This window comes from Juglans regia, chromosome 12, assembly GCF_001411555.2.
Source record: "Juglans regia cultivar Chandler chromosome 12, Walnut 2.0, whole genome shotgun sequence".
Lineage (NCBI taxonomy): Eukaryota > Viridiplantae > Streptophyta > Magnoliopsida > Fagales > Juglandaceae > Juglans > Juglans regia.
In genome coordinates, this window is record NC_049912.1 from 10,833,362 (window position 1) to 10,859,796 (window position 26,435).

Sequence of the window (26,435 nt, forward strand, 5' to 3'; positions counted from 1 at the left end):
TAACTCATGTAACTCAACTAACGATGCCGAAATACTATCCAAATACCTAACTATGGAGGTTGCAAGCTCCGCATTGCGTCTACAACGTCTAGTCAACCTCCTCCAGTCTGCCAATATCTGTTTTCTATTCTCATCCTGACACATCGCCTACAATTCTGAAGGAATGGTAGTTGAGACTACCACGGTAAGATTTGATTACAAATCTCAGCAAGTTAACAGGAAACTTTCACATAGGTTAACGATGCATGCATGGCAGTAAAAGCATGAATGCATAATCAAAGTCATAAGTAAGCATAACATAACTTGACATATAGCATGACATAAATGATATAACTTGAATTGAAACTTAGCTTGACGTGACATGACATGCACGTGAACTTAAAATATAACATGGACTAGCAACATAGAATGAACGTGAACTTAAAACATAATATGAACTTGAAACATAGCATGAACGTGAACATACATAATTTGAACATGAACTTGAACATAACATGAACGTGAGCATAACATAACATAAACGTAAACCTGAAACATAACGTGAACGTGAGCATGACATAACATGAACGTGAACATAACCTGACATGAATGTGAACTTGAAACATGATATGTACTTGAAACATAGCATGAACGTGAGCATACATAACATGAGCGTGAAACTTGAATATAACATAACGTGAAACATGACTTGAACGTGAAATACATGAATTTGAAATCTTATTCAATAAACTTAATTAATAAAAGTGACCATACAGGTGCTACACGGGTCCCCTTGAGTTTTGTATCCCTGTCGATTACCGCATCACAATACATATGTCTATACCAGCTGTGAGTGCGTTAATACGTTCTCCATAGTTGTTGTGGCCCCACGTATTTTATGTGTCACAATCGTTATGTCTCACGTAGTGTATGCTCCACAGTTGTTGTAGCCCCATACTTCATGCTCCACAGTTGTTGTGCCCCATGAATTGTTTGTGCTACATTTACTATAGACACACCTAAAATAAAGTGTGGCTCCATCGGCGTTAGTGTCTGGCGCGCTCCGGTGACCAACTAGTTAGGCCTCATTTGCAACCTGTTGACTGTACTTCGTCAACCCAGAGAATTTCACACCTATTTAGACATTCCAGCGTGAACAAAGGAGTTCCACTAGGATATTACCCTATCCTAGCACTTAGGGTCGTGATTGATATGAATAACTTAACGAGACTGTTCTCAAGATACACAAACTGTGTTCAAGATAGGATGAAATGAATACGAAAAGATAGAAGTCTTGACGTAGCGTAACGTGACATGAATGTAAGATGACATACATGAATTACTTTGAGACATAAATATAACAGACAACATTTCATAACATGACATACATGTAATAGACAATATTTCGTAACATAACATACCATGTAGCAGACAATATTTTGTAACATGGTGTAAAATGTGATAGTGAATATTAAGTGACATGACATACATGTAACAGAGGACATACGTAATGTGACATACTTGTAACAAATAGTAACATGAGACAGACTATATTGTGTAATAGATAAATTTTTTGTGACAAAATAATTCGTGTAATAGATAAACATGTGATGACATGGCATATAGAATAACAACATATGAACATAAACTGTAGTTCCCTTACACATCACACATACAAAATAAACTGATAGTAAGTTAAAAACTAACTTACCTCGAAAGTCGCGTTCTACGAGAATAAAGTGCGAAACACGAGGAATTGTAAAATGGTATTCTAAAAATTAAGAATTTAATTACTAACAATTATAAATATGAAAAGAGACAACTTAGAGTAAAATGACTATTTTACCTATACATGTGGGAAAATGACCATTTGACTCCTAACTTAAGGATTTTTTCACATCCTAACTTCAAAAATTATCAAAATTTACATTCTTCATGTACATTTTGTCCTAGACTCAAATATCAACATAAAAAAATTTAAAACCATTCACAACTATGGAAAACTCACTATAGCCAAAACATCCATAGGATTTTTCCCTTGATTTTTTGTTACAATTTCTTCCATCTTCAAAACCCAAGAGTAAACAAAAATTTTGTAACAAAGATCTTCCTATCCTAAGTTTAAAAACACACTTAAAATATCCATTAAGAAAAAGCTAATCATCAACACCAAACTTTTTGTAAAAGAATCTAAACTTTTTAACAAAAAGTAAACCCTTAAATCACAAGTTTTGACCTTAATAAAAAATCTCCAAGAATTCCAAAAATATCAAATCTTACTTCTAACATATTCATAACATCATCATAAGATCAACCATGCTTTAAATCATTAAACAAAAGTCACCAAAAATCACAAAAATAACACTTGGAGTTTTTGGTTTTACACTTAGTCTAAAACAGAAACTTTTCTCTCAACTAACTTTGATCAATATCTTGATCCATGACTTAAAGACATGTGATCTTCAAACTATAATATCACGTGGTTTACAAAATGTGTCCTAAAGAATATCCAACCATCAAACTTAAAATCACATGGCTAAAACTCAATAAAACATGGATCTAACCTATAAACATCAAATCTTAGGCCTAACCGAAATCCTCTTGCATAGCAAAATCATATCTTTAAAACTAATACTAAATATTTTCAAAATAACATACTTACATGTATATAAGAGGTTTAGGGTCATCAAATAAAAATATTAAAGCCTTTGGAATAAGATTAAACCACAAAATATTTCACTTTCACAAAACAAAAACTGTTTTTCCACTTCCAGTTTTCATGTTTCTGAATCTAAGGAAATCTATTATCAAAAGTTTTATTCATACTACAAAACCTCAATAAACATTCATAAACACATGCTAAAAACACTCTATAAAATTTTTGGATCAAGATATGTCCATTAGTTTGGTCAAAAATTTCAAAACATAACATACTCTCCGGTTTCATGCCTAGAATGACCTTTCCATGGTTAAAAATAGTTTTGGCTGATCAAATGAGTATGGAATGAGACTACTAAGATATCTAAGGAAACTACACGCAAATAAGAACAACTTTTATAAAGGAGTCATAGTGCGAAAAGACTTACAAAGGGTTGAAAATCTCCACGCAACAAGACCCAGAAATTTATCCCAGAGAGGTCTTTTGAGTCCCTCTCTAAGAATGGGGTGAATAAGTGGTTAAAGGGACTTAAATGTGTCTTGCACGACTTTAGAGTTTTGGAGGGGGAATTTATGGGCTTGAATGACTCTTGATTGGAGGTGGCTATGTGACATAAAGTGGAGAATAGTGAGGGACAAGACTACTTGCAGTAGCTGTGAGATATGGAGGTTGATGGGGTGGATTTCTTCTTCACATTAAGGTACTATTGGGTGCAGCCAATGGTGGTGGATGGTCTGCTATGTGGGGGAGGAAATTTCTTCAAGAAACTTTGCCAAGGTAGCCAAATTCATGGGCTTTGGTTGGCTGCAACCAAGTGGGCTTCAATTTGGAGTTTAAAGGGGGTTTGGTTAGGGTTCGAGGTGCTATCAAGCTCAAATCCAATTTTTTTTTACCCAATCAAATTTTCAAGGTTTAAAAGGTTGAATAATGATGTCATAACAATGATTCAATTAATTAATAGCATGTGGAAGTGATTTAATCAAGTGATTAAATACAATGCGAGAAATCGGATTAAAAAGTGTTTGGAGGCCAACTTTAGGGTTTGGGAAACCGTTTAGGATTTCAGTTTCAACCAAACTTTTGAGGTTTTAATTGGATTCCAACCATTTAGGGTTTTGTTAGGATTGAAACCCTCTTTGGTCCGGCACAATTTGGTTGATTAGATGAAACAAAGTTTTGCTTGGATGATATGATCTCACATCTTGATTTCCTTCACAAATCCATCTAATGGTTCCTCATCGTGCCAAGTGTTTAATACTATTTACTATATGTGATTAAGATCTTTCCAGGTTTCCAAATAAAACTTATCAAACCTAATTTGGACATTTCACACTGTGATTTTAAAAACATAGCATTGGATGCATTTATCGAGGTTACTCCAAAAAAATGCATAATAATCTTAGTACTGAAAAATTCTAAATATTTATATTAACCTATAGTGAAAATTGTTTACTGAAATTCAATCCCGAAGTGTCCCTAAAAATAATTTCACAATTTCGAATAGACGTTTCGCTAGAAATTATGTTTCTAAATACTCTATTGCACCATAAAATCTGAAATAATCAACTGAGTCTAATGGCATCGACCAAAACACATCCTGACACATCTAACTACATCAAATAATTAAACTCATATTTCTAGCACCATAGTGATTGATAACACTGACTATGTTGACAGACTAAAACATGTGCGATTGATCGATTCATGGAGTTTTTACAAGGTTCCTAAAGTCAATAGAAATTTCACTAGTGAATTTCTAATTGGCTGTTACATAAACTATCATACTACTATTTATAAATTTCTCATCTTCCAAACTTATCTTTAACAAAATTAAGAGCTAATTTATGTGGAATCATCTATTATTATTATTATTTATTATTTTATTATTATTTTTTAATTACTTTTTATTACTATTTATTACTAAATAATATTTTATTATTACTTTTTACAGAATATCTCTTATCACCTCTCTACCCAAACCTCCTACCTCTTACTTAAATGCAATAACTCAATAAACTATAAACGAAACACACGAAAATTCAAGTTTCATATGAAGCCAATCAATTATCTCTCAGTTTGAGTCCTCAGAAAAATGCAAGAAAATACCATTCGGCTTGTAAAAGCCAATTCCAATAAACAAAACGTATAACTCTAAAAACAAAGAAACTCTAAATTGCATTTTTCCGCTCTTTCCTTTGTTTTTTCACCCAACCAAACAAAATGGTTGCATTACCTCAAGACAAAATAAACCCAAAACTCGAAAAATAAAAAATAAAAAAATACACAAATCACCAGCATAATCCAATAAAAGAAAAACCTAGAATCCACTATTGCAACCAAATTTGAAAGAACTTAGGATCTTTTAATCAAGCTCAAACTCAATTAACAAAAAAGAAAAGAAAACCTCAAGGATAGTGGAAATTGGGAAAAGCTAAAAGGGAAAGTACCTGAAGATTTCCTTGAATTCAAGCATGATTTATATGGGGAAGGATGAGTTTATGAGGTTGGATTTAACGAAACCATCTAAATCACTAGGTTTGGCAATGTATATTATATACTTGGAACACTCGGGAGGGGATCGAAAAAAGGAGAGATCGAAAAAAAAAATGAAATATTGCAAGAGAGAAACCGAAAGGAAAGACAATGATTTAATTGGTGATGAGAAATGAAAGAAATTCATAAAGGAAGAAATGAGAAATGGAGGAAAAGACTCGCAGGAGAGAAATGAGTTAGGGAGAGGGAGAATCGGGAGAGAGAGTATTTTTTTATTCTATTTGGTCTAGCTACACTTAAATCTAAATATGACCCACAACACTAATTTATTGTAGCGAAAAGTCATTTTTGTTAACATTTACATAATTCAATGTATTGTATTTTTAAATTCTATTATCAAAACATTTATTTTTTTTAAGATACGCATAATCGACCGCGGCTCTAAAATGCTACCAATGTCTTCAATTCAAACGACTATAGACAGTACACCCTCGAACTTCTCTAGGTTATATTTCTCGCGGTAAACCCTGTACGTACGGATCCTCCAGTCGGGTAAATTGTTCGGTTCGTCCGCATCCGACTCGTTTTCTCCTTTCGAATCGACTGGAGATCATCCTGCTAACCTTCGTCTTCTTCCTCTTGCTCCTATTCGCTATTTTATGAGGTCAAAATCACATTGATATTGATCGAAGCGGTCCCATGATGCGACGAGCATTATAAAAGAAAAAAAAGGAGGAAGAATTTTCAGAGCTCCATAAAATGTCGCATTCGAATAATTCGAACAGTAACAGTAACAGCAACAGCAACAGCAACGTTATTCCGGTGACCGAAGTATACTGGTCTCTGGTGGAAAAGGCCGACAAGAAGTTCTCCAAGATCAGGGATTTGCCCCATTACCAACGCAACAGGTTCTTTTACTTTACCTTCTCTTTTTCTCAGGGGTCAAACAGAAACCTCTTTTTATTTCAATTCGATCAAATAATATGAATGCAACTGTTATTCGCGACGCTGATTTCTTCTACCGGAGATAGGTAACAGTACCTCAATTTGGAAATTATTACGCCCTTTTTTGTTCTTGTTTTTTCACATCTTGCTTAATTTGAATATTCGGACGGAAAACGATACGCAAGTCAATCTTTCAATATCTAGAAACAACTCATTGCAGTAATCTGCTATATCTGTAGTCTTCACAAACTAATATGAACTTAGACCTCGTTTGGTTTCACATATGGTCTGAACCCATCTCATCTCAACGTTTAAACACCATTCACATATAAACATTTTTCAATTTCAAATTTTCAAAATTTTCATTTAATCTCTAATCATTACAACTTTTCTAAACTTCCAATCAAAACACAAAAACAATTCAATTTTTTCAAATTCTAAAATAAAATAATATTATAACAATATTTTAACTTTATAGTATTTTTATTTAACTTTTTCTCTCTCATTTTTTAAAATCTTATAAAACATCTTAATTCAAACTATTTTACTATTTTTCACAGATTTCTCATCTCATCTCATTTTATCTGTATAACCAAACTAGGCCTTAGAATCAAATCGTAGCGGTATGTTTTTGAAGACCACTGCTTTAATGTTGCATTAGGCCTAGTCGAGTGGGAGGCTTCTTTGTTGATCCTAGCCACACAAGATAAAGTTTTAATTTGCAAAATTTACAAAGCCGTACACTCTAATTTTGTATAAGCCAATTGTTTTTACCATCCAAAAGTGTGCAGAAAGACTGTTCAAGAGGTCAACATACAGTGTGTGAACAATCTACTAAGCTGCAACTAGATCCATGATTTGATAAATTAGAAATTATATAAATTATATATATATTTATATATAAAATATAAATTGATCCTGTCTTGTGTCCTGGAATTAAAATAAAAAAAGATATTTTAACTGGCTCGTATGTTGTGACTTGGAATAAGTCCTTCTCTAATAAATATTAATTTATTCCTAAGTAACATTCAACATTTTGAAATTTTGTGCCTTTTTTCGCCCTTAATTGACGAAGTACTTGTCATGTGTCTCTGGCTCTGTGTTAGGTACGATGTGTACTTCTATAAGGTATTTAAGGTCTACACGCAGTTGTGGAAATTTCAACAAGAGAATCGGCAGAAGCTAGTGGAGGCAGGGCTCAAGAGATGGGAGATTGGTGAGATTGCATCTCGGATTGCACAACTTTATTTTGGGCAGTATATGCGGACAAGTGACGCGAGTTACTTGTCAGAGTCATATATATTCTATGAGGCAATATTGACTCGGGAGTACTTCAAGGAGGGATTGTTCCAGGATGTTAATCTTGCGAACAAGCAATTAAGGTTTCTTGCTAGATTTCTTGTGGTGTGTTTAGTCTTGAACCGGCGAGAAATGGTTCACCAGCTGGTTAACCAGCTGAAATTGTTGGTTGATGAGTGCAAGAGGACATTCCAGGTCTTTTAACTTGTTCACTTCCTTTTGCATGCCATCTTTGTCAACTTCCATGCCTTTTGTGGTTTTTAGCTTTATTATTTTGTTGATTACTCTTTTCGTGATTTGCATTGACAACTCATGAAATTTAAGTGTTCGTTTTGTTTCATGCAGACTATTTTTCTTATGATTCTATCCTTAGCGTTGGAAATTTGAACATTTAACAATGAGAGAGTTATCTTTACAAATGTTGCTAAACCTTGGGAAATGCTAACATTGTTATTTTTACGTTTGGTTCTCCCATGGAAATTGGAATTCTTAAAGCTCTTTGTTATGTTTTTGGTTTCTAAACTTCATTTGCACAAATACGACTTGGAGAATGAGATTATTCTAGGAAGTGAGGGCTTAATCAAGAATATTCATGAATGAGAAGTACATTATCCGGAGTTGTGTCAAAAGTGATTGCCTTGTGTGTGTTTGGACCATTTCCCTATTTTGCTGGACAGTGGTTGTATTTGTGGGGGTTGGAGGTATTTTAAGTTTGAAAACATGTGGTTAGGAGTTGATGGTTTTGTCGATAAGGTTAGGAGCTAGTGGTCTTCTTATTAGTTCATGGGTTCTTCGAGTTACATTCTTGCTTTACGCTTAGAGCATTGAAGTGCGACTTAAAGAAGTGGAATGTGGAAGTTTTTGGGAATATTAATGATAAAAAAAGTTCTCTTATGGAGGAGGAGTTACAGGATTTCGAGTTTGAGGAGCTGCATGAGGTTCCTCTTGAGGAGGTCCTTTTGAAGAAAAAATCAGTGGTGGCTGAACTTGAGAGGGTGTTATTGATGGAGGGAATCTCTTGGTGGCAAAAATCAAGGGCACTTTGGTTGAAAGTGGGGGATAAATGTACTAAAGTTTTTCATATAACGGCCAACTCACACCGGAGGAACAAAGCTATTGAGATGCTCCACTCCAATGGTTGTGTGATTTCATCTCCACTTGATATTCATGATCTTATTGTTCATCATTATGAAGGTCTTCTCACTGAATCAACTTCTTGGAGGTGTAAAATTGAGTTTTTTATTCTCTTGATCCTCTTAGTGTGAGTTGGTTGGAGAGGCTGGTTGATGAAGATGAGGTTTTTCAGGTGGTTAGTGTGATGGTCAAAGACAAAGCTCTTAGTCTGGATGGGTATTCAATGTTCTTTTTTCATGTTTGTTGGGAGATTGTGAAAGAAGATATGATGCGGATTTTTCGGGAGTTTTTCTCCTTTAAAAAGTTTGAAAAATCACTCAATGCTACTTTCATTGCTCTCATTGTCAAGAAACCTGGGACTTCGAAGTTAAAAAGATTTTTGTCCTATTAGTCTTGTGAGTGGTATCTACAAGATAGTATCAAAGGTTCTTTTGCTAATCATACGAGTAAGGTGATGGAGCAAATTATCTTTAAGCCAGTAACGACTCGGCCCAATAATTCTAAAGTTAGAATATTGATAACTTTTATTGGGTCTAAATTATATTTAATGGACCATATTGGATAAGCCCACGAACAATAAATTTTTGAGGTTAATTAGGAGTTTTAATTAGGCTTAATAACTAGGTTAAATCCTATTGTAATAACCCGATCCTAAGATTAGGCCATAAGATAAGTTTTATGTATTTTTCATATAACTATAAATATTCTATTGTTATTAATATTATTATTATAACTTTATCAGATTTTACATTGTTAATTTTAATAGGATTATTATCATATTGTTATTATTACTATTGGTATTTGTATGACCCTTAGATTTTGCAATAGCCACTAGAGTTTGGTTTTGAATATTAAGCCTTATTTCTTCCTATCTCGTAAGCCTCATCCTTATCCCTTAATTGATAAGTCCAAATCCTAGTGGGAAACCAAAAATCCTATCATAAACTCTCTTTCCTTCTCTATCCCACGAAACCTCTTACTAAACACAACACAAAGAAGGAAAACTCACTCAACAAACCTTCCCCCACGTCTCAACCCTGTTTTACTCTCCTCAACAGAGGCCTCCCTCAGTGCTTCACCCGCTAGCCATTGCCACTGCACTTCATTGTTCTGTGGGTAAGCCATGCCCGATCTCTCTCTCCACTACTAATAACAAAAAAATCTCTCAGGACCCATCACCTCACACAAAAATTTCTACCGATTTCTTTTCGTCACGCCAGGTCCACCATCACGCGATCATGCGTTTCCGTCTCTTTCGGTGAGTTCTGAAACTCCCACACAACTCTATCACTTTTTCTTACTTCTTTTACTTTCTAGTTGGTAAAATCTAGTAGGTTCTTTTATTCTTACTTCCGTAAAGTCTAGTTGGTAAAGTACTTCCGTAAAGGACCGTTTTGACTTGTAGCTCTCCTATAGTATATAATGAATGTTTATTTTGAGAGTTTTACATATACACCTCTTAGTGTTTAAGAAATGATTGAATTGTTTTTGGACTGACTATTTTTACGTGGGCTCTTATCTACGGGCTTAAGACTTATTTGTTACTAAGATTAACAAGCTGTTTATAAATTGGACTGGACTTCATATTTTAAATTAGGCTTAGTTTAATTAAATAAGTTTGTTAACCCATTAATCTATATTTTATAGAAAATATTAGAAATTATTTATATTATTAAATATTAAATTTTTACTAGATTTCAATAGTAAATACTAAATGGCTTTATTATATAATGAGTTATGAAACCACTTTTCATTAATATCTAATACATTTAAGTACAATATGATTTCCTACTAAATTAAAATATGTTATTAGTAATTAAATAATTTAAGATATAAGAATTCATTGATTTTATGGTGCTAAACAAAATATTTATTTGACTATCATCTAGATTATGAATTTAATTAAGTAGGATATTAGTACATGTTATTCTTAGACAAATTTAGTGATAGTTAATACTACGTGTAGGTGACGAGCTACGAAGTGAGATTCAAGAAGAAGTGAAGCGAGATAAGTAATTTGATCACAAATTAGGATCATCACAGTTCAACTTATATATAAGTATTATTCAAGCCAGTTCATTGACAACCATTATTTATGCACCACTAATTTCATATACAAATATGTCATCCAATATAGGATACGATTATGTCATTTCGCATCATGTTCAAATTCAGAAATTATAATTATATATGTAATATGTCATGCATCTCATGTGTATAAGACACGTAAGGTATTTTGTGATACTCCTATGATAAGGATAATGGTAGGTGGTGTATGGGATCCCACATTATATTGCTTGGGAAGGAGAAATTCTTACACTTTATAAGGTTCCGTTGGGAATCCAATTGTATCATTGACTAGTCTTTTTGAAGTATAGGCCATGTAGTTTGAGTCTTTCATTGGGGCATTACAAATGGTATCAGAGCCTATCCCAACTAGAAATATAGGACTTGAGCTGTGCCACCTACAACGAATAGGCCTGACGAGGACATCGAAAATTTAAGGGGGGTAGATTGTGATACTCCCATATGATAAGGATAAGAGTAGGCGGTGTATGAGATCCCACAATTGCTTGGGAAGGAGAAGTTCTTACACTTTATAAGATTCCAATGAGGCTCTAATTGCATAATTGACTAGTTTTTTTGGATTATAGGCCATGTGGTTTGGGCCTTCCATTGGGACGTTACATATCTTAAATTCAAGTGCAAGATAAGATCAGATCAGTTAATCAGATGATCATTTAGATGAATGGTACCAATGCAGTTTAGTTTCAGGGTGGATGTGTAAGCCACAGACTCAAGCGTGGTCCACTATAGTATGCCAGAATACTATCAGCGACTTCCCTGGCGGCCACAGGATGTGGGGCTGGTACATAATCTCGCACACATGGTTAAATGTGTTGACCAGTCATATTAATCGGTTAAGTCAGTTATGTCAGATTAATCAGTTAATTCAGATAAATCAAGTCATGCATAGCATGAACATCAGTATGAACAGTCATGATTTTAAGCTCTCAGCATGAAAACTTTTTATGAAAATCTTATGTTTATTATGTTTACGTTGTGATAGATTTCATGTTTTTAACCACTCAGGTGAGGATGATGAATAGAGCAGGTAGATCAGGATTAGAAGGAGCAGTTGATTTAGTTTCAAACCTTCTAGAATAAAATTGCTTTCATGACATAAATTTGATTCAGTTTATTCATTTAATATTTTTGAAAGACATTTTATTAGACAAATCTTTTATGAAATAAATGTTATTTCATGTTATTAAATATGAGATCTTTTGTCGGGTTTATTTTATGAAAAACACATGACACTTCTAACCTACGGGAATGGGGTGTTACACTTATTTATTATTGAACAAGTTAGACTCATTTTAGAATTTAAAAATAGACTATTAGAAATTTATTTCAATTTAAAATTATCATTGATTGAAGTCTTCAACCTAGTCACTCACTGCCAATCCTACATTGAATGAGCTGCTAGATCATGTTTTTAAATTCATACTCTCTTCTTAGATGATCAATACTGAGAACTAGTTTGTTTTGGGAAGACATCTCATCTCATCTCATCTAATCATTACAACTTTCCCAACTTCCAATACAAAATAAAATAAACAATTCAACTTTTTCAAATCCCAAAACAAAAATAATATTAAAAAATATACTCTAATAATATTTATTCAACTTTTTAACTTTAATCTCATCTCATCTCATCTCCGAAAACAAACGAGGCGTGAGTGTTCAATAGATTAGTGTCACTACATGTATTAACTGAGTCCAACTTAAACTCGTCGGCACCCTCTCCAAATCTCTCTATAAATATCTCCATTCCATATGTGTTATTTGGAAAAAACCATAAACCTTCATAAGTACAGCGGTCGAACCCAAGATACCTAGTCCAGAACTGTGCTTGTCTCACGTTCACCCCACCAATAATGGATAGCAACAGGATTAGCATACGTTAGCTAGTTATATATATTATTATTAAAACCAGTTCTTTGAAAGCTGGTGTTTATGTACCGCACATGTCATGATATTTGCAAGTACATCATTCATCATGTTTTATTTTGCATATTCTAGTTATGTATGTATTATGTATTTCATGCATCTCACGTTGCATAAGACACGTAAACTTTCATAAGATTTAGTGTAAAATCAGAACAATTTGATACGATGACCATTTAGATGCATGATAAAAATGCAATTTATGGGTGGATGTGCAAGTCACAGAGCTAAGCGTGGTCTACCATAGAATGCTAGAATACTATTAGCGGCTCTCAGTACGGCAGCGAAATGTGGGGTCGGTGCACAACGTTTCACACATGGTTAAGTGTGTGGGCCAGTATGATAAGTAAGATGAGTTAGATAAGCCAAGATAAGTCATGAATGTCTTGGCATACGTATGAACAATCGTGATTTTAAGTTCTCTACATGAAATATTTTATGAAAACCTTATGTTAAGTATGTTTACGTTATGATGGGTTTCTTACTGAGTCATCGCCTCATTTTAGTTGTTTTATGTTTTTAAACCACTCTAGGTTAGAATATTTATGAAATTAGAGCTGCAGGATGGGATTTGGTCTAGGGAGGCATGACAGTGGCCTAGATCTTGTACAAAGATTTTAAGTTATGATTTTCATGGCACGGATTTTGAGAAATTTTAATAAATGCTTCCGCGCACTCTTTTTTATGATCAGTATTTTAATACAAAATGATTTTATTTATTATAAGGAATCTTTATACTTAGTGATTCCTTTTAAAAAAAAACAAATATATTTTTAAGTCAGGTTCAGTAGTAGCACTCCGGCTCCTGTGATTTTTTTTTTTTTTTTTTAAAAATAACATTTGTCTTTACTGTGGGGAGGGGGTGTTACAACTGGTATTAGAGCTCAAGTTTGAAGATTTTGTAGACTTTTTAAAAAAAAAAAAAAAAAAGCCTTTACAAGTAAAAAGGAATTTTGAAAACAGAAAGTGAAAACAAAAGTCTAGGCCATGGTCTCCTCAAGGCATGTTCTGCTCTGCAGTAAGTATTTTTAACTTTGACTATTTATCGCGTTAATGAAAATTAAGAACGATAAATTTTAGATATATGCATGTCAAAATATAGCTACTACGTGAAAAGGTTTTAGCGCATAAGGTAAGGAAGTTTCTAAATATGAGGTTAGAAACCTTTGGTTATAAGATTGATGATTCATCTTGTTCATGAGGAAATAGTCTTATATTTTGTAGAGTTTTATTTGAAGAACTTAGGGATGAATTCAGTGGGTTTTGAAGTTATGACATAGATTTTTGTATGGTATTTCATGATGATTGGTGGTACTCTTATGTTCTATAGGTATCGTGATTCTATCACCAAGTATGAGTGTAAGATTTAAGACCCGAACTTTGGAGAATCTTAGGTCATGATTTATTGAGGTTATTATTTTAGGTGGAGAATTTTATTATTATTATTATTTCATGTGGAGAGTTATATTTCTATTGAAATCATTAGTTACTATTGTATGTGGAGTTAAGATAATTGTTGGGGGAATTTATTATTAGGCTTTTAAATCAATTCCATTGTAAATGTTGATATTTGTTTAGGCTTGAATGAATTTGGAATGTGTGATGGTTGACACGTTGCGTGGCGCCTAAAGGATTAGTAAAACATCGAACCAAAATATGGGACGATTGCAATTTTTGAATATTAGGTTCAATTAAAGGACCGAGGATTTAAAATAGAGACATGAAAAGCATGTGGTGGATGAGTATGTAAGTTATTTGAGGTCGAGCGAATTTCGAGGATGGAATTTTTATAAGGAGGGGAGTTTGTAATGACCTGGCCCAATAATTCTAAGGTTAGAATATTCAGAATTTTTATTGAGTCTAAATTATATTTAATGAGCCATATTGGATAGGCCCACAAGTGATAAATTATTGTTGTTGATTTGGAGTTTTAATTAGGCTCAATAACTAGGTTAAATCCCATTTATTATTGAACGAGTTAGATTCATTTTAGAATTTAAAGATCAACCATTATAAATTTATTTCAATTTAAAATCATCACTGATTGAAGTCTCCTATGTAGTCTCAGTCACTGCTAATCATACATTGAATGAACTGCTATATCATGTTTTTAAATTCAAACTCTTTTCTTAGATGATCACGACTGAGTGGTCAACAAATTAGTGTCATTGGAAGTGTATTTGGAGGTCCCACGTGCCTTCAATTGCTTTTTTCATTTAGCTACCTCTCTTGGGAAAATTTTGACAATAGTTAATTTAGAAAAATTTTTGACAATAGTTAATTGAAGGAAGCAGGGTATTATAGTTATGGATTGGTGTTTCATGGGTAACAAGAATTGGAAATAGTGGATCATCTACTTCTGCATTGTGAGGTGCAAGGGCTTGGTAAGATGGCATTTTTTGTAGAATCAGGCTTGGCTTGCGTGATACCTTTGAGAGTGGTTGATCTTTTTGTGTGTTGGAATGGGCTCCATGGTTGTTCTCAAGTGGATGGGAATTGGAAGATGGTTCCTTTGTGTCTTATGTGGTGCATTTGGATGGAAAGGAATGAACGGTGTTTTAATGATAAGGAGTGTACTTTGGAGCAACTTTGAAATTTCTTTGTGCACTCTTTGTTGTTTTGGTTTTCTGCTTTAGTGATTAATGGAGCTTCTGTTCTTGATTTTATGGTGTTGCTTTCTGTTTCCTAGAAGGTATTTAGGTGTTTTCTGTTGTATACTTTCTGTGTACATGGGCTTCGTCTATACATTTGTTTCTAATAAAATTACTTCTTACATATAAAAAAAAAATATTCGTGAATGACAACACAAACATCATTTATGATACTGCAACAGATCCTAAACCATTGGATTTGTTTTTGAATTTCAGTTGATCCAAATGTAGATGATGGATTTATGTCTTCAAATGCTATTAGAATACAAGGGAAGCCAAAAACCAGTCACTTTCATTGTAGTATGGCAACACAGCCTAATATGTTTTAAATTTCCACAATTGGCGACTAACATATATTCGACATTTGTTTGTTAACAGATAGATTTGACTGTATTTACATCATGTTGTTTCCAGGAAACCGACTTTAAAGAATGGAGGCTGGTGGTTCAAGAAATAGTTAGATTTTTGAAAGCTGACACAGCTTTCATGAACATCAGGCCCTTGAGATATAGTCTTTTTGTGGACCCTCATCCTGATTCAATACCGCATCTTCTACCATCTATTGCAAGGAGAAACTTAAGATTACGAGATGCGATATTGAGCAGCTACCATACTAATGAGGTATTCCTTTTGAGGTTTTTCTTTTGGTTTTCTCCACTAAAGAAATCATGTATATTAATTAGTTAATTCTGTTTACATCCCCTATTCTTTAGCTTACTTGCTTGGTTCTTTAATTTTTGTAATGACACCCAGGTGGGTAACCAACTGTTCCAATCCAACAATTCATCCCACTTCAATCTAATTTACTAACTGCCAACTTCTTTATTTTACCCATACCCACATACATTTCCAATTTTCCCGTGGATGATGGCATTTGCAATAGTCAAATACTAATGCTTTGTTAGCATATAGGCTACCATGGACTAGGACTTTAGAGCAGGCCTTTGCTTCATTATAGTGGGATCCACAAATGGAAGGTCCATTTGTCCTTGCAAAGATGTGGATCTAACATGATTCGTCATTGTGATCCCAATCTTTTAAGATCTTCTTTATCTGCATTACTTGATTCACTGTGTTGCGTTTTCTATGAAATGATTACATAGGTGATGGCTTTTGCTAGCTTTTGGGTTTAGCTATATGTTTGCACATTGGCTTTTTGTGTGGGTGGGACAATGTTGTTTTCAGTTGACAAGGATAGCCCAATCCTTAAAATTAAAGATGGAATTTGGGTTGATGCAGAACGAGAAAAGCTGATTTGATTGATGTAACTTATAAAACTACACTCTTGTTAGTATTGAACCACGTATATGGATGCAATGATGCCCACCAAAGTATGAGGTAAGGGCCAGTGGTGTTCTCGGTTGCCAAGGTAGACCAATTCAGGTTGTTAACTTTGATGGGTGTGAGATTTCTGGAGTTGTTACTGATGTTAAACGGGTGATGTTTGATTCCTGCGTGGCCGCGAATGCAGAGACACAACTACGGGGCTATTTACCCCATGTTTTAAAATTTTTAGCTTAATAGTTATATTGGCCTGATATGCTCTCTCCGTAGGCAAATAAAGTGGTATTGTTGACTCTAAAGAAGTAAGTGGAGGATCATCAGTATGGACCTCCTGTACCGTAGCATTCTTAGTCCCAGTCTTCCTAATGCGGGTTCTCTGGTCCTAATAGGTTGCCAAACTATGATGAGAGTTTCGGCTAATCAGTCCCACGCTTGACTTCAATGAACCCATTTGCTATTATACCCACTACTCATTTGACTAATTGAAAAGTATAGGCTTGTTTGGCCATTTAGAGGATCTCAAAATTCTATGAATAGTAGTGAAATGGTTTGAGTTAAGATATTTTATTGGGTTTTGGGAAAGGAGAGAGAAAAATGTTGAATAAAATTATTATAATGTTAAAAAAATTGTTTGAATATAATCTTTGAATATAATTTTTGTTTTGAAGTTTGTAAAAGTTGTATTGGTTTTTGTGTTTTGCTTTGAAGTTTCTAAAAATTTTATTAGTTTTTGTATTTGGATAATTATTAGATAATGATTAGATGAAAAAGTTGAAGATTTGAAATTGGAAAGTGTTTTGTGTTTGAGTTATTTTTGGGAATTAAATTATGAGAAGTTTTGAGAATTTTGTTCTCATCTCTATTATGTCCAAATCAGCTTAATTTTTTTTTTTAGTAACTCTCAATCATTTGAAATCTTAAAGGGGTAGCAACAATTAAGGAGGCTTGGTCCCCTGATAAAAAAAACTTTCCATGATAAGAAATCTTGGTTCCGTCTTTGCTTGGATGTTGTGAGGCTTTTATAGCAGTCAATGATGGACGAATGGTTGGTGGCTAGGAATTAAATGGGTTTTCCATGGTTGGATATGAATGTTTTGAAATTCCAGATAGTGGCTGTTGCAGGCTACAGCAAGTTGAAGCAGCTTTGGGTGTGGGTCCAAGAAGTATGGGTGGCTTCTCTTGGCTGTTGGATAGTGTGGGTTCGGTTAGGTACCGCCATTTAGGTGGGGGTGATATGGGGATTTACAATAGGGTATGGGGAGATTTGATATTTTTATGGTAGAAGGATGGCTTGTGGCATTAGTCATGTGTATGGGGATTCTTGTTAGTGACTTGTGGTGACAATGGTCGATTTTAGAATTTTGGGCTTTTCAATGGTATCGACTTCCGGTTTACCCGTAAGCCTTTGTTTCACTCAGTCTTTTGCCTGCCATTCACTCTGCAAATGCTTCGCTGCTTTCTCTCTGATTTGCTGCTTCGTTTATTGTGTAACAGTAAAGTTGGTTAGGAGGGGGCTCGGGGGGATCTGCCCCCTGAAATGAATGGATTCTCTCTGTTAAGAGAAAGTTGTTAGGCAGGAGTAGGGTTCATCCCTCATTTCCGTAGGAACTGGAGAACAATGTGCTGTGGTACTTTGGAGGGTTGTTTGGGCCATGGTAACAGATTTCTCTTTGACTGAATAATTCATCCTCTCCCCTCTCATTCATTAAATAGTCAAAATAGATTACATCCAATTAGCCATTCGAAAACTGACTTCCTATCCTATAGGGATTCAAATATTGGATAAGATTTGTTTCCCATACTTATCTACATAATCTAAATATTCAAATTACAAATCATATAAATCCTATACAGCTGTCCAAATATATCTATACCAGAAAATACATAGATAACATAGGAATTAATTCAAATAAATATAATCCACTAATATCCCCCCTCAAATTGATGCTGGTGTATCTACTAGCATCAATTTGCTAACTAGGAATTGATGCCGCTGTCTTGTCATCGCTTTCGTGAATATATCAGCTACTTGAAGATCCGTAGAGATATGAGGAAGAATAATCGACATAGCCTCATAGGCTTGACGAATATAGTGACAATCGACTTCAATATGTTTGGTACGCTCATGAAATACTGGATTGGCAGCAATTTGAATGGCACTAGTGTTGTCACCATGAAGAGGAGTTGGCCGATCTTGTGAAAAACCAATCTCTTGAAGAATGCCCCGCAACCACATCACCTCAGAGCATGCTGCTGACATAGCTCTATATTCAGCTTCAGTAGAGGATTTAGAAACACACTCTTGCTTTTTGCATTTCCAGGAGATGAGTGAATCTCCAAGAAAAATACACCACCCAGTTGTAGAACGCCTAGAATCTGGGCAACCAGCCCAATCGGCATCACTATAAGCCATAAGTTGTAGAGAAGTGCCAGCAGGAAAAAATAACCCACGATTAGGGGTCCCAATCAAGTATCTAATAATACGACGAACAGCCACTAAATGCAAGTGCCTAGGAGTGTCCATAAATTTACTGACAATATGGACCGCATATGAGATATCCGGACGTGTGATAGTGAGATAGATTAGACTTCCAACAAGCTTTCTATATAATGTAGAATCAGAAAGTAAATCACCCTCATCCTTCCGATACTTCACATTGACTTCCATAGGAGTATCAACTGAAGTAGTCTCCCCCAACCCAGCCAACTGAACAAGGTCCTGGGTGTATTTATGTTGATTAATAAATAACCCATGTGGCTGATTGTGAACTTCCAGCCCCAAGAAATAAGTCAATAGTCCCAAATCTTTCATATGAAAGACCCTATGAAGATGCATCTGAACCTTTTGAATAAATTCAATATCGGATCCAGTAATAATGATATCATCCACATAGACCAACAGAAAAACAAAGCCAAAATCACTCTTATGAAGGAACAAAGAAGCATCATACGCACTCTGAGTGAATTGAAACTCAAGTAAGGTATTGCGAAACTTCTCAAACCAAGCTCTGGGAGCTTGTTTTAGACCATACAATGACCTTTTCAGCTTACAAACATCATTAGCTGAGGAAAGGGGCATACCAGAAGGAAGTTTCATGTAAATTGTTTCTTTTAAATCACCATGAAGAAAAGCATTCTTCACATCCATCTGATGCAATTTCCAAGACTGAGAAGCGGAAATAGCAAGAAGGAGACGAACAGTCGTCATCTTAGCAACAGGAGCAAACGTCTCGTCATAATCAATCCCATATTCTTGTCTATTTCCCAAAGCTACCAAACGAGCTTTATATCTCTCAAGGGACCCATCTGATCTAAGCTTCACAGAATACACCCACTTACTACCAATAGGTGTCACAGAAGAAGGGCAAGACACAATATCCCAAGTGTCATTGACCGCTAGTGCATCCATTTCTACTTGCATGGCATCCCTCCAACACTCATGTTCCATAGCCTGCTTATAAGAGGAGGGAATAGCAATAGAAGAAAGTGTAGCTGACATAGAAGAATGAGATGAAAAACCATACCGATCCGGGGGTTTGGAGACTCTAGAAGTATGCCGGCGTGGTGGTGGATCATAAGATGTGTCAAGTGATTGATCAGGAGGCACGGGCGGATGCTCAGGAGGGGCAGAAAGAGCGGTCAGATCTTCTGGATGAGATGGTTTGCGCCTGGTGTAAACACAACCAGGTTTAAACCGAGCGGAAGCTAGTGTAGAAGTTGTATCTTTATCTGAGAAATTTGGCAACACACAGAAACTAGGAGGAATAGGGTCTATATGAGTATGAAAAAATTGTTGTTTGTCAAAGAACACCACATTGCGAGAAACTCTAATGCGTTTAGCTTGAGGATCATAACAAACAAAACCCTTCTGAAAAGAATTATACCCTAAAAAAGCACATTTGACTGATTGAGCAGAAAGTTTGTGTCTTTCGTGAGATGGAAGATGCACAAAACAAACACAACCAAAAGAGTGCAACTGAGAATAGTCTGGAGAGTGCCCAAATAGCAAAGAATAAGGAGAAACATTGTCTAATACTGGAGTAGGTAATCTATTAATTAAATATACAGCAGTAGACAAAGTTTCACACCAAAAACGAGAGGGCACACCCGAATCAATTAGGAGAGCCCGGACCATATCAAGAAGATGACGATTCTTTCTTTCAGCTACTCCATTTTGTTGTGGAGTATATGGACAAGAACGTTGAGAAATAATTCCTTGATCTTGAAGAAATATTTGAAACTCAGTAGATATATATTCTCCTCCTGAATCAGAGCGAAGAACCTTAATAGAGGTAGAGAATTGATTAGCAAGATAAGCCAAGAAACGCTTGAATACCGAAAATACTTCATTCTTAGTGCGAAGAAAGTAAATCCATGTAAAACGAGTATAATCATCAATAAACGTCACAAAATATTTATAACGATCATGAGATTCTATCGGGGCAATACCCCACACATCACTATGAATAACATCAAAGGCACGAGTGGCATGAGATCCTTTTGAAGGAAAAGGCAAAACTTTACTCTTAGCTAACTTGCATGTATCACAATCAAAATTTAATTGAGCAAGAGAATAGAGATCTTTATTTCCTATTAAACCAGAAGATGACAACTTATGAAGTATGTGAGAATTGGGATGGCCCAACCGCCTATGCCAATCCTTCACACTCAAAATACCAACATTACAAGAAAACGAAGATAAAGACTTTGACTCAACAGATTTGGAATCTAAACATAAAGGAAACAGCCGACCCTCTTTAGGACCCCTCGCGATCATCTTCCCGGTCACCTGATCCTGTACAAGACAACCAGAAGAAGTGAATGACACTCTACAATTTCTGTCAACTAATTGTCCAATAGAAATCAGATTGGTATTTAATGAAGGAGACACCAAAACATTATTTAAGGAAGGAGAAATGTCACCTACGGCAGTGATAGGTAGGGAACTACCATCTGCCGTGTGAATTTGAAGAGGACCAGCATACCGTGAGACATTAACAAGAGAGTTAGAGGTACTTGTCATATGATTGGTGGCACCGGAATCAAAATACCAAGGTTTAGAGGCAGATTTGGTTTTACCTGAAATACCAAAAGCTGAAAGAGCTGAGATTATCATTTGTTGGACCATTTCTGGTGTAATAGGAATGGAATTTTGAGAAGTGGAAGCTGGAACATGAGAGGAAGGGACCAAGGTAGAACTGGCAGCACTAGTAGCCTCAGCAGCAGCTGAATAGGCAGTTGCTTGGCGACGTGGCGGACGTATTGGGCAATCCTTGATAATATGTCCTTGCTTCTTGCAATAGTTGCAAGTTTTCTTAGAACAATTTGCAGCAAGATGCCCATAACCTTTGCAACTATAGCATTGAGTAGTGCTGAAATCCCTCCCTTTGATTTTTCCTTGAGCTGCATATGCCACAGGAGCTGAAGTAGTTTGTTCCATGGCTGTTTGAGTCATCAATCTTTGCTCCTCTCGAAATATCTCTCCCAAACACATATCAAGTGGAGGCACCGGATCTCGGTTCATCAGATTAGCACGAATAAATTCAAATTCCGGCCTTAGTTTCATAAGAAACTGTGCCCGCATACTTGCTTCATGAACAGCTTGAATATCGGCCAAACTTGTTGCTGGAATTGAAGTGTATACAATATCTGTATACTCAGCCCACAAGTTGCAAAAACCAGAATAAAACTCCTCCACAGAGAGAGCTCCTTGAGAGAAATTCGACATCTCTAGTTCAAGGTGAAATCTCCTTGCTGCATTATTCTGAGTGTACAGCCGCTTGAGATGATTCCACATATCACGAGCATTCTTGAATGAGCGTAAATTCAAGATAATGTGAGGATCAACAGATCCTAGAATCCAAGACATGACTCGGGCATCCTTGCTTTCCCAAGAAGCCCGCTGAACTTTGTCTTCTGGTGCCACACTACTCCCATCAATATGACCCCAAAGTTCCTTTCCTTTCACCAAAATTTGAAACTGAAAAGACCATGCAGCATAATTCTTACCATTGAATCGAACCAGAAGGGAATCTCTAATTTCAGAAGACATGATAGACAAGAAACCCTAGATGTAACAATCCTCACCAAGGACCAAACTGCTGCAGAAAACGTCGATAGTCTGAGAAGTGAGCACCCTCACACAGTACAACGTATCGCAGCCCAGAAAACAGTCACAGAAGGTGCCGATGACCTCAGAAATCCACAGTACACTCTGAAACAGAGTGCCGATAATCACCGAAACAGAGAAAATTGTTTTTTTTTTTTTTTTCCCGAAACAGAAGCCAAAGATCGACGCAGACAGCGCCGATAATGCACAAGGAACACTACGAGGTTGTTGAAAGTCACAAGAAACCCCAACCTTCAACTCAGACAATGCCGATAGTCACGCGGGAGGTCAAGAACAAACAAGGAAGGCACCGAGAAGCACACGGAAGACCAAACACGAACTCAGCCAGCGCCGAGAATGGATAACCCACAAAGAAATCCCCCGAGAAAGGAAAAAAATTCGTAGAAAAAAAATTATGAACCTGCTCTTGATACCATAACAGATTTCTCTTTGACTGAATAATTCATCCTCTCCCCTCTCATTCATTAAATAGTCAAAATAGATTACATCCAATTAGCCATTCGAAAACTGACTTCCTATCCTATAGGGATTCAAATATTGGATAAGATTTGTTTCCCATACTTATCTACATAATCTAAATATTCAAATTACAAATCATATAAATCCTATACAGCTGTCCAAATATATCTATACCAGAAAATACATAGATAACATAGGAATTAATTCAAATAAATATAATCCACTAATACATGGGAGTTGTTGGGGCTTGTGGGCATAATTATAGTAGAAACAACAAATTTGGTTAATGTATGTTGGAGTAAATAGTATGGCTGCCACATTTCAGTGATTGGAACAATCTAATATTATGTTACTGATAAAAAAAATGAACAATCAAGTATTATGTAGTTGTCCTTAGAAATGGCCCCTCACAAAGTGGGATATAATTTTCCCCAGTTTGTAATGTATGCCTTTCAGTAAATTAATTTTCCTACTATCGCTCCATAGAGCATTCTAAGCTATGCTCTAATTTATCTCTTATTGTATTTGTTCTTCCTCAGGTCAAGTTTTCAGAACTTACTCTCGACACTTTCAGGATGCTTCAGTGTCTGGAGTGGGAGCCTAGTGGCTCTTTATACCAGTCGAGTGGTACAAGAATGGGCCAAAATGGTGCCCCAGGGCCTTGTCGTATGAACTATTCCCAGAATATCACCGATCCTACTTTGCCACCTAACCCACGGAAAGCCGTTTTGTATCGTCCATCTGTGACACATTTCATTGCAGTAAGTACGCTATATATGATAAAAATGTTAGCTTAGGAGCTTTGGGAGGCTTAGGTTTAATGCTTTTTTCAGCATTTAAAATGTTTCATTTGATTGTTCTTTCTTTGGACAGGTTTTGGCCACGGTTTGTGAGGAGCTCCCCCTTGATGGGATTCTCTTAGTATATTTGTCAGCTTCAGGTTACTGAAATTTTAGGATAAATTACAATTCCTATGGTTTGGGTCGAATCTATCAACACCTCCCAACTTTTCAATTTTTCAAATTCCACCCTTTTGATATCAACTTTTCCTAATGATCCACCTCCATTCCCATTTCATTTTGTTATTAGCAACAATACTTATAAAAGTTATATTATTAGCAACATTTGTTTTTGCAATCCAGTTATTCTCACACCAAGTATCAAATTTTCAATTATCCCCCGTATCAAAATACATTATCTTTTACTTCCAAGGCAGCATTATCACCAACTTTTTGCCTTGTTCTCAAAAACACTTAAGAACACTCTAAACAGAGCTTGACTTGACCCACCAACATACCACACAGAAATGAAATTATAGCCACACAAATTGATCCCAAGAGAGAATGAACAAAGGTCATGACAAGTGAATACACAACCAAGGGATAGTAACATCATATAGATTCAATGCACAGAATCTAAACCCAAGAAAAGATTTGCATGTGACAATCTCCACAAATCAAAGCCAAAATAACCCAAGCCTAATCCTCACATTCCTGGCTTATCGATAAAGCAACAAATTTATTATCAAACCGCAGAAAATCTACAACAAATAAACCTCAATATCCCACTTTGACGACAAATGACTTGCACACATCAAGCCACAACAAAACAGAGGCAAGCCAAGGAAAGGCTGAATAGAAATTGCAAATGGGGGGGGGGGGGGCGTTTAAGCCAGGTAATATTATGTAGTGAGAAAGTAACACCGTGAATGAAAAGAAGAGAGAGCAAAGAGGAGAGAGAGATGGGGGGTGTGCTGTAGAGTTTTGGTGGAATGGAACAATTAGTGAGCTTTGTGGCCCGTGTCCTGCATGTTCCTTTTCGTGAGGGCCTTTTGTGGTGTGATGTCACAAACTCAGTAAAGGAATCAAAAGAGCCCTTCATTACCAATATCTGCTCAATTTGATGCCCCTCAAGAGGTACTAAATTTTTAAATGAATGAAACGTAGAAATGTTGGATTTGGATGTGAGGATAATTAGAATAGAAAAAAATGACCTTACTAATTAAACAGAAGTTGGATGGAGTTAATTGGCAAGAAAAATTGATATTGTAGGATGTTAAATAAGAAAATCCAGTAGTGTTGATAGAATTGACCCAAACCGGTAGTGTGCAGGTGGATTTTACCCTAAATTCAACTTGTTTCCACTTTTTTATTTATTTGCATTTAAGCCTTTAAAGTCTACATGCTTCTCATGTTGTTCGAGTTGCTTCAGGAAGTGGTGGACTTGCTATTTCATCTCCAAGGGGTGCTGAAACTTGTGTAGATGCAAAAGGGAATTGTGCCAGGAAGTTTCAGTCGGATGCTATCTATACTGATGAAAACCCTGTTTCACCGTTCAGCCTCAATTGTGATAGCTTGAACCCTTCTTCCCTGCGAAGTCAAGGAGATTATACGAACCCCTCCGGCTGCTTACAATTTGGAACTCGTGGAAATGGAGGTACTTCTTGGATCTTTGATGAACGCTAGATCACATCCCATTTATCGAAATGCATTCTCCAACTTGCATTATTTTATAAAATCCACGCCTTTGGTTGAAATCTAGGAGGTCGTATAAGTGATATTTTGTAAAGCCTTGAAACTTCCACACAAACGTTTTGCACGTGACATGTAGTTATCTATTATTGAGACGTAATGGATTAAAGCTAGAAGCAGGGAGAACATTAGACTTTGTTATTTTTTATGTAATTAAGAAGAGCAATTGGGGAATCTTTGTGGTGGTTGATGAGCATTCATGTTCAATGTCAATATGTAGTTGTAGATTAGTTTTGAGCATTTCAGAATTTCTTACAGTCTGCTGAACCCTCTGCTTAAATTGGGTGTTTGGGCTTTCCCTATTTTAAAGGCTTATCATTTATAGGAAGAGAAGGAGTTCTTCATTCACATAGTTTATTAAAATTTTGTTCTTTTGTAATCTTTTAAATATTATTTATCAATTCGTTGTCACACCGTTTGTGTCTCAAAGCTTGTTTCCTTGTGTTGAGGCATAATAGCAGCTTGATTTCTAAAATTCCATTTACTTATTAACTTGAAACCTTGCCAATTTGTTCAGTTAGAAACCCTAATATATCCTTCTCTATTAGTGAAACTTGACTGTAGATTGTAATGGACTGAGTTTCCATGATTATCTTGTCTCCTTCTCTATTGCTAGTTGGGTGTTCCTCTTGTATACTACCTGTGTACTTGGGCTCTGATTTTAGAGTTTTAATTAAAACTTCAATTACCTAGCAAAAAAATATATCCGTTTCTCTTAGTGAAACTTGGCAGTATAACCTATATCAACCAGAGCTCCATTTTGTAGCGTTTTCAACATCTCCGTGATACAAAACAGAAGATAATTCATTAGATGAGCTTTCGTTCATTTTGTTTTAGATTTTTGGGTTTGGGAATTCTGA

General features: G+C 35.6%; 1 protein-coding gene across 1 annotated transcript in view; it reads left to right on the forward strand.

The window, feature by feature from the left end:
• The first annotated feature begins 5,599 nt into the window (after positions 1-5,599).
• Positions 5,600-26,435, forward strand: part of LOC109021230 (protein SCAI homolog) — a 57,272-nt gene continuing 36,436 nt past the window's right edge. The window contains exons 1-6 of the mRNA XM_019003829.2: positions 5,600-6,039; positions 7,183-7,570; positions 15,586-15,792; positions 23,584-23,805; positions 23,918-23,984; positions 25,256-25,480. Coding sequence (XP_018859374.1) covers positions 5,891-6,039; positions 7,183-7,570; positions 15,586-15,792; positions 23,584-23,805; positions 23,918-23,984; positions 25,256-25,480 — 1,258 coding nt within the window. The 5' untranslated portion in view covers positions 5,600-5,890. The remainder of the gene's footprint in view (positions 6,040-7,182; positions 7,571-15,585; positions 15,793-23,583; positions 23,806-23,917; positions 23,985-25,255; positions 25,481-26,435) is intronic.